This window comes from Garra rufa, chromosome 15, assembly GCF_049309525.1.
Source record: "Garra rufa chromosome 15, GarRuf1.0, whole genome shotgun sequence".
Classification (NCBI taxonomy): domain Eukaryota; kingdom Metazoa; phylum Chordata; class Actinopteri; order Cypriniformes; family Cyprinidae; genus Garra; species Garra rufa.
The window spans coordinates 14,306,338-14,316,218 of record NC_133375.1 but is presented as its reverse complement, the minus strand read 5'-3'; the positions used below and the strand labels follow the sequence as shown (position 1 = coordinate 14,316,218).

The 9,881-nt window shown below is 33.6% G+C and overlaps 1 protein-coding gene across 1 annotated transcript in view; it reads left to right on the top strand.

Annotated features, from left to right (window-relative positions):
• The first annotated feature begins 4,320 nt into the window (after positions 1–4,320).
• The window catches only part of ulk1a (unc-51 like autophagy activating kinase 1a), a 29,956-nt gene continuing 24,395 nt past the window's right edge, over positions 4,321–9,881 (top strand). The window contains exons 1-3 of the mRNA XM_073819539.1: positions 4,321–4,747; positions 4,849–4,941; positions 5,199–5,240. Of these exons, the coding sequence (XP_073675640.1) occupies positions 4,658–4,747; positions 4,849–4,941; positions 5,199–5,240 (225 nt within the window). The 5' untranslated portion in view covers positions 4,321–4,657. The remainder of the gene's footprint in view (positions 4,748–4,848; positions 4,942–5,198; positions 5,241–9,881) is intronic.

Genomic DNA, 9,881 nt, shown 5'->3' with positions numbered 1-9,881 from the left:
TCTTCACACATTTGCTTTGTAAACACTGGGTTGATACTTCTGCCTACGTCATGCGTCGAGATAGTGCAAGACAAGCATTTGTGGTTAAATATATTTTTTGAAAATTAGTTTCACTAGATAAGACCCTGATTCATTGGATGGGATCATTTAGAGCCCTTTGAAGCTGCATTGAAAGTGCAATTTGGACCTTTAATCCATTGGCTCCCATTGAAGTCCACTATATAGAGAGAAATCATGTAATGTTTTCCTCAAAATCTATTTTAGATTTTTTTCAACTGAATACGTTGTTCTGCTAATTTATGCTGTCTAAATCACAGAAAAAATGTGCGGAAGCTGCTAAATCATGTAGAGAAGGACTTAGTATGCAGGAAAGGGTGGAATATTAGGGTGGAACTAAAGTTAATAGGTGGTAAAGATACGTACAAGCAGTATTAATAAAGATATTAGCCTAATATTTCTCCTACCTGACCGGGTGTAAGAACAAACACGAATGTTGGCAAGATTCTTGCCCTGGAAGCTGGTTTAGTTTGGCCAATTACAAACGCCTTTTGTTCCTCAGACAGTTTTTTTTGCACTCTTCTCATTGATTTGTTATAACGTCTGGCAGTCTATAGTACTCCAAACATTTTTCCCGATTAGTACAGCCCAAAACATGACAATAATTGACCATTTTCAGCCGCAGTAATCAGCAAAGTATGCGAGTTTTGTTCGGCTGAGTGGCATTGTTTATGTTCAGTGCCGCCAATATGGCTAATTAATGAGGCGTCTGAAAACACTCTGGAGAAAAATCCTGGAATGTTTTCCTCAAAACCGTAATTCTTCTCCACTGAAGAAAGAAAGACGTGAACATCTTGGATGACATGGACAATGATACATCGAAACCGAGCCCATGCTGACTGTCTTCACATGTAAAAGAAATACTGATGATTTTCATTGTCTTTGCCATCCATTACATTTTTTATGACGGTCACTGTGCCCTGTACAGCGCTGTTTTGGATTAAATTGTCAGTAGAATGAAAAACAAACAGACAGGCTGGACATTAGTCTCATTACGTTTTCCCACTTTTTCGCCAAGAGAGGACTGGAGAGAATGACGCTTGTTCATCAGGAAGTGTCATCGATGGCTCAGAGTTAGTGATACACATTTAAAACCTCTTACATGCTCAATGTCTCATAGATTTGGCAGATGAAAGCGTGACCGGGTGGAGTCCAGATGAGATACAAAAGCAGATTATGCAGATTCATCGATTACGTTCACTGTACATGACAGATGAAGCTCCCAGGCGGCTTTTTCAAATGGAAGTTTTAAGGAGTGCTGCTTTATCATCGGCACGTGTTTTATGGGCAGAAAGGGAGCAGAAGATGAATAATGATGCACCAAGATATCATATATCGTTAGGTTTGGGGTGGAGGTGGTTTGATGCCAAACGTTCTATTTAATACTATGAATGATATAATAACCTAGGCACAGTGCTCACATAATGCTCTTATTCATTCAAGACAATAAACAGGGTGATGCAAACAGCATGTGACGTCCAAAGGAGAAGACAATGACCAGGACTCCTTAATGTGATTTACTGAAAAACAACATGGAAAACGCTTTCTGATCCTGAAGTGGATCGTTCGGGAATACTGCCTCTTTTTAATGAACTCCTTATGGACTACATTTCCTGTTACATGGATGGGGGAAAGATGCCATCAGTCTAATTCCTTCCAATTAAAATAAAAAGGCAGAGCGAACACGATTATAAACTACATTTATAACTAGTCCTACAGCATATCTCTCACAAGGCTAGAGATTTTCTGCCCTGTCATTTCAATAGGCTTTAGCAAAAACACCATTATCTTAATAATAAATATTTTTATCTTAATAATAGGCCTATCTGACAAATCACACAACTTTTCATTGGCTAGTAGTACATGTAGTAGGCTGCACTAAACGAGCTTTTGTTTGATAATTTTTTACATTATATTTACTGATTAGTGTGTACTAGTGTAATAATGCGATTTTACCACAAGAGGGCAAGGTTTTCATGTCTAAATGGCCTTAAGTTACGTCATGAAAAGAGGAAAACTGCCTTTTTGTTTAGACTCGTGCTCCACAAGCTGTTATGCTTGTTATGTTATTATATGATTTCATAATTTGTTATCCCTTGAGGGCATCTTGATAATGTTAAATTTATATAATCTTCTGACTCTATCTCCTGTGATGTTAATGTGTAACTCTCTAAATGGCACACAGACAATATCATTTAACATAATGCACATGGACAGGTTATGTAACATTTGTTATAGTGTACAAAATACACATATATAGATACGTACATGAATACGTACATAAGCTGGGGTTTGGTTGTAGCTATATTTGAATGGAAAATAATAGGTTAATTGTTCATTAACTTTACTGTTTTTAATCTGTAGTTTATTCATGATGTTTATGTACATCATGATATATTAATAAATGAATAACTCCTGTTAAATTTGTATTATTATTATTGTAATTTATTCATGTGATGGCAATGTTTTCAGTGTCACATCATCCTTTAGAAATCATAATATGCTGATTTGCTACTCAAAAAACATTTCTCAATATTATCGATGGTAAAAACAGTTTATGCTTCTTAATATTTTGTGGAAATTGTCATACCCAAGTTTTGAATGGCATTAAATTGATATAAAGTAACAGTTATTTGGACTAGGCCTATCCGTTCATCAAAAAACTTTAAAAAAATGATCATGGTTTCCACCTAAATTTTAAGCAGCAAAATCTGTTTTCAAATGTGTTTTTAATAAAAAGAAATGTTTCTTGAGCACCAAATCAACATATTATGATTTCTGAAGGACTGAGTGACACTGAAGACTGGGGTAATGGAATAAATTACATTCCTAAAATATATTACCATAGTAAACAATTATTTAAATTGTAATAATTACTGTTTTACTGTATTTTTGATTATACAACACTAGTCAAATGTTTTTGAACAGTAAGATTTTTACTGTTTTTAAAGAAGTCTCTTCTGCTCACCAAACCTATATTTATTTGATTCAAAGTACGGCAAAAACTAAAATTCTGAAATATTTTTACTATTTAAAATAACTGCTTTCTATTTAAATATATATTATAAAACATAATTTATTCCCGCTATCAAAGCTAAATTTTCAGCATCAATACTCCAGTCTTCAGTGTCACATGATCCTTCAGAAATTAATCTAATATTCTGATTTGCTGTTCAAGAAACATTTTTTATCATTATTATAAATATTTAAAACAGTTGAGTACTTTTTTCAGGATTCACCATTTATCTGAAATAAAAAGCTTTTTTTTGGGACAGAAATGATAGAAATGAATACTTTTATTTAGCAAGGATGCTTTAAATAGATCAAAAGTTATGATAAAGACATTTATAATGTTACAAAAGATTTCTATTTCAGATAAATGCTGTTCTTCTGAATTTTCTGTTCATCAAAGAATCTTGGAAAAAAGTATCATGGTTTCTACCAAAATTTTAAGTAGCAAAATTTGTTTTTAAATATGTTTTTAATAAAAATAAATGTTTCTTGCGCACTAATACAACATATAATGATTTCTGAAGGACTGAGTGACACTGAAGACTGGAGTAATGGAATAAATGACATTCCTAAAATATATTACCATAGTAAACAATTATTTAAATTGCAATAATGTTTTACTGTATTACTGTTTTTTTCAGGATTCAGCGTTTATATTAAACAAAAAGCTTTTCTTGGGACAGAAATGATATAAATAAATACTTTTATTTAGCGTGGATGTTTTAAATTGACCAAAATGGATAACATTTATAATGTTACGAAAGATTTCTATTTCAGATAAATGCTGTTCTTCTGAATTTTATATTTTTTTAGATTTTTTTTACTCTATTCTAAAAAAGCTATACTAATGATGCTTTAAAATCACAAGAATAAATTATATTTTAAAATGTATTCAAAAATAAAAAATGTATTTTAAATAGTAAAAATATTTCAAAATTGTACTTTTTTTCTGTACTTTGAATCAAATAAATGCAGGCTTGGTGAGCATAAGAGACTCGTTTAAAAAACATGAGAAATCTTACGGTTCAAAAACTTTTGACTTATAGTGTATGTAGTCTTGGTGAGCATAATAATTCCCAGTATTTTAGCAGTAGTGTCTATTTGTCCACATATAACACTAAAGAGAAGGCAACCTCAACAGTTCATTGGGGTTAACATTTTGACATGCGCGGAAGTGTCGATAGAGCGGTAGTGCGCATGCGTGTAATGAACACGCCAGTTCAAGCTTTGTTTGGAAAGTGACGACCAAAACAGCGCAGTATACAACTCTGAACCCGAGGCGTCACCGACCGAGTCTGTTTCTGACAGTTACCAAAACTAACTCAGTTCACTTTTGTACACTCGGTGACATACTTTTGAACAACAGCGTTTTAAAATAGTACGCTCAAGATGACAGTGACTTCGTTTTTATTAACAAGTAGGTAGCGAATACCGATCATGACCGAAGTGTCAGATTGTTTGGGTGCAAAGCAGCAGCGGGTGGGAAGGGATAGACGGGTCCAGTTGTCCTGTGCTGGGCACACACACGGATCCCTTACACCTTGAACTCACCTGTGGATTTACTGAGCAGTTTTAAAGTCTATACGCGATGGAAAGCGTTGGAAAATACGAGTTCAACAGGAAGGACTTGATAGGACACGGCGCTTTTGCTGTGGTGTTCAAAGGAAGGCATAAACAGGTAACGCTAAGAAGCCTGTGAAACTGTATACCGTGGCTTTTTACGTGTTAATAATTACTCCACACGAATGTCATAAGGTAAATCAACGTCTTTATTCACAGAAACATAATTTTGAAGTGGCGGTGAAATGCATTAACAAGAAAAATCTCGCCAAATCACAATCGCTCCTAGGAAAAGAAATCAGAATATTAAAGGTGAGTTTCCTAGTTACACTTTGACGTTCGCTTGCTATACTTTTAATGTTGTTTGTTTATTTATTTACCTCAGAAGTATAGTAAACATTGCGAAATCCGATTTGCGAAGTCATTTGAGTGTTTCTCGCTATGTGAAAGGCTTAAAGGACGTTCAGCTATTGTTATAAACAGTGTAAGCGGTTTAGCAAAAACCATCACCTTCTTATTAATGACTTCTGCTTACTAATATAGTGAATGTGTGTTTGTGTTTTCGCCAGGAGCTGAAACATGAGAACATTGTCAGTTTACTGGACTTTCAGGTGTGTATATAACTTACTAATTGTTTGCTAACTCGATTTTTAAGTTATCAATTTTAAGTGGTTTCGATTCTGTTAAAACATGGCGCTTTGTCCATGTTACTAAAGATATTTATAACTTGAATATCGCATGGCTCGTTGTTGATATTATGGGTGCAGTTCCTTTCACCTGATTGGTTAGAAGTTAAGCCCCGCCCCGCCCCGACGTCACGCACTGTGGGCACTTTATCAGCAATTTTAGCCATGGTGAATAGATGAAGTCTATATATGACTCACTATGAGTAATGATTTCACGTTGCATTCTCTTGCATCAGAAACCGGCGAATCATGATCTGAAATCTCCATGATTTCAAGCTGCATGAGAGAGGCTGAAAATCTCTTGTGGATAAAGTACTAAAAGTTAACAGGCAAGAAACAATGGCAGCTGTGACAGGTGTCTATATGTCTGTTGGACTATACACCTGACACCTGTGCATGCATTAGGCAGCAGCTGCCAGCCCAGCACACCCTTTTAACTGCCTGTCTGTATCATTTGCATACAGAACAGACGTTGTCTGATGTAGGATACCCTTATCAATGTATCTTAATGAATAGAGGACAGGACTGCAGCCAGTCAGGCTGATCTGATGACAGGTGGTTGTCTCAGGTGTGGAGAGATTAAGAAACACAACACAATGTGTTACACCTGCGATCCTGCGGTATTGTGCCCTTGAGCAAGTATGACAGGTTTGCTTCAAATTGTTTGTACTTGTAAAATACCATAGGACAAGATGAAAGATTTATATTAGTTTAATCCCATATAAAAAAACTTCTCCTTCTATATTTATAATATATAATTGTGTTTATTTATTAAATCAAATATATAAATGATACATGTATTTAAAAAATACAAGTAAAATCCAAATATTTTATTTTTATATATTTATATAATTTTATTTACTATTTATTAAATTAAATATATATATGATACATGTATTAAAGAACAAAATACAAGCAAAATCAAAATAAAACACTAAATATTTTTATTTGTTTACCTGTCATTGATGTCATAAGTTTAAAGACATATAAAATTCTATAATATAATTTATAATATTTAATTAAATGTATTTATTAAATTAAATATCTAAATATTATATATATATATATATATATATATATATATATATATATATATATATATATATATATATTAGGGCTGTCAAAATTAACGCGTTAATCGCGCGTTAACGCAAATTCATTTTAACGGTACTAATTTTATTAACGCGCGATTAACGCAGCGCGCATTTCTGTTTGACCCACTACCTAGCCCATAGTTAAAGAAATGGATGCAGTGCTGCCAACCTAGCAAAAAGTGTCTAGCAACAATACATAAACACATAATTGGACAAACCTAATATAGTTTCTGAGGCTCTTCGGTTTTGCTGAACGTGCGTGAGGTCTCCCAATGAATGCGCGCGCACCTCCCTCTCTTCATATCTGCGTCTGCTCTGTTCAGCGAGCGGCAGTGGAGCAGCGCTTTCAGTTAAAACTGATGTTATGTTCATTCCAGTGCTTGAAGTGGGCCGGTACGCAGGTACTTCTGTATTTTATCCTTTTGCGTACACCGGCACTTCTGCCATATTTAATGAATGCAAGCGGAGTCGGGCTACGTTAGGATTGTTGCTGTGGGGTTGATGCGTAAATCCACATACGAGTATGCACGTGAAAACGGCGTATTAAATGCACGTCAAACACATGCATAATTGCATATCATATGTACGCCAAAGTTAATTTCAGCTTGTTAATAGCACGCCAAATAGAAACAGAAAGTCGTGCTAGTGCGCATTTGCATGAGACCAGGCTCTCCAATCAGTACATTATAACCAAAACAATACATTAAAACATAAAAGAAGCAGGTTTTTGGGATCACATAACTTTAAATGGCTAAACTCCTAAAAAGTCAAAGGATCCTGAAGGCATTCAAACAGGAAGTTAAAAACAATGATAATAATGCAGGGAATAGTGACTTATGTCCAGATGCCGGTAAATGATTCTTTTCAGTGATTGAATCATGATCATAATTCAGGATTTTTTTTCAGTTATTATTTCACAATACTTTGGTTGTCTGATAACAGAAATATTACATCAAAACAATGGAAACAGTTTTGTTGAGAACTTGGCTGCATCAAATGACAGTATGTGGGCACCGAGAGGCAAACAAATGTAATAATAAATGTAGATTTTGCATGTTCAGAAGAAGTGAGCTGCCCTGTCCGGCAAATAATGTTAACAGGCTTGTGTAAGTAAATTGCTCAGTGCAAAGAAAGAGAAGTAATGGGAACCTGGTGTTTCTATGTTCTTTTTTTCATGTGTCTAATAGACATGAACAAGTTATTTGAAAAACATCTATGACATTTGAAACAAGTTAGTCTAGTCAAGTATGGTTTCACTGATAATAAACACATATTTGCTTAAAGCATCCATGCCAATGTTGATTAGAGTATTAAAAACTTTAAAAAGTGTTAATTTAAGGTACATTTAGAACAGATAAAAATGTGTGATTAATCGCGAGTTAACTCAAGACAACCATGCGATTAATCGCGATTAAAAATTTTTAATCTATTGACAGCCCTAATATATATATATATATATATATATGTGTGTGTGTGTGTAAGAATACTGTATATATAAGAATATAATACAAGTAAAATCAAAATACAACACTTATGGCAAAATATTTTATTTGTATATATTTATAGAATTTTATTTTTATTATTCATAAAATGAAATATATAAATGCTACATATATGTGTGCGTGTATAAATAAAAGAAAAATTACAAGTAAAATCTGAATAAAAATATTTTATTTGTATATTTTTATATAAATTTATTTAATTATTTATAAATTAAATATATAAAAAAGAATACAAGTTAAATCTAAATAAAACACTTACGACAAAATATTTTATTTGTATATATTAATATAATTGTATTTAATTTATTAAATTAAATATATAAATGATACATGTATTAAAGAAAAAAATACACGTAAAATCAAAATCAAATTTACGACAAAATATTTTATTTATTTACCTGTATGTCATGATGTCATTAGTTTAATCACATATAAAATTCCTCTTCTAGAATTGATTATATTTAATTATATTTATTTATTTGTTAAAATATATCAAAGAAAAAAGTAAAATGAAAATAAAACATGACAAAATATTTTATTTATATATATTTGTATAATGTAATTTAATTATTTATTAATTATATATATAAGTAATACATATGTGTTTGTATAAATTAAAGAAAAATACATGTCAAAATGAAAATAAAACACTTACGACAAAATATTTTATTTTTATATATTTATATAATTTCACTTAATTATTTATTAAATTATAAAATTTATATAGTAATATGTAATTTTGATTTTGATAAATTATCGAAATATTAAATTAAAATTTCAATGGGAAACAAAAGTTCGGAAATCTCAGATCTAAATTGAGGTTAACAATTAAAACAAAATATATATATATAGTGTAACAGCAGTACTCCTCTACACAAGACATCCAGTTTAAGATTGGTCTTTTAAATGCTAACTTTTAACTGAATTGCAGTCAGTTGAACCGCATTGCATAGTTAGTCAAACCTCTCACCACAATATCCTTAGCGAATGACCTGACAGTGAATGCACACTAATAATTCATGCTCACTCTATCATGCTTCATGCACTGTTAGAACCGACACAGGTGCATTTGATACTACACAAGCCTGCGATTATAGGACCACCCCCTTTAACTGGCTCCAATATCAGTCTAATTTACATCTGGCCAGCACTACAGCATTTGCCATGGCTTCATCCACCAGGGTCGACCAGCAGCCCAGCAAACAGCCGCCAAGCAGTGGGTTCACCTGATGAAACAATGTGCACAGGTGGCTGCCTGCTGTCCTGAGTTAAAGCTAAACAATAGCACAAAAAAAGACACTTCTGCTTAGTCAGTGAAACCTAACACTGGTCCCCGATCTGACACTCACGGAAACCTTTAACTGTTACGCTTCATGTTGTCTTTTGTTGTTGCGAAACTCCTTTCCTTTGTGTGTTAATGGCTCACAATGTTTTGACACTCGTCTCCAGGGACTGGTAAATATGTCTGGAGAAGATAATTGAAGTGTATTTTGCCCTGTGTGTGGTCTATAGCCTTGGGCAGGGCTTACTTAGTTTACTTTGCATTACTGCTGATGGCCTGGTTTAGTTTCTCAAGGATTCTGCACACACACACACACACACACACACACACACACACACACACACACACACGCACGCACGCACACAAACAAGGGAAGCTTAACGTTAAGCCTTTGTCCACAATGATTGTCACACTTATAAAATTAGCTGTTACACAACTTTAAAGTCATAAAGGGGTTGTTGTCTTTTATGAAACAAGTTTTTTTGCTTGTGTAAGATGCTATTTAAACACACATGTTCACGAAAGCACACTCTGTCACGCCGGCCGGCTGCCGTTCTGTGTGTCAGTCAGCTGTGGGTAATGACACCTCCTGCTTCTGTCCTGACTGTGGCAACACGCAGGGCCTGTATGGAAATCAGCCAAATGGGATTTTTGTTGCACAACAAGTGGGCCATGTAAATGCCTCTTT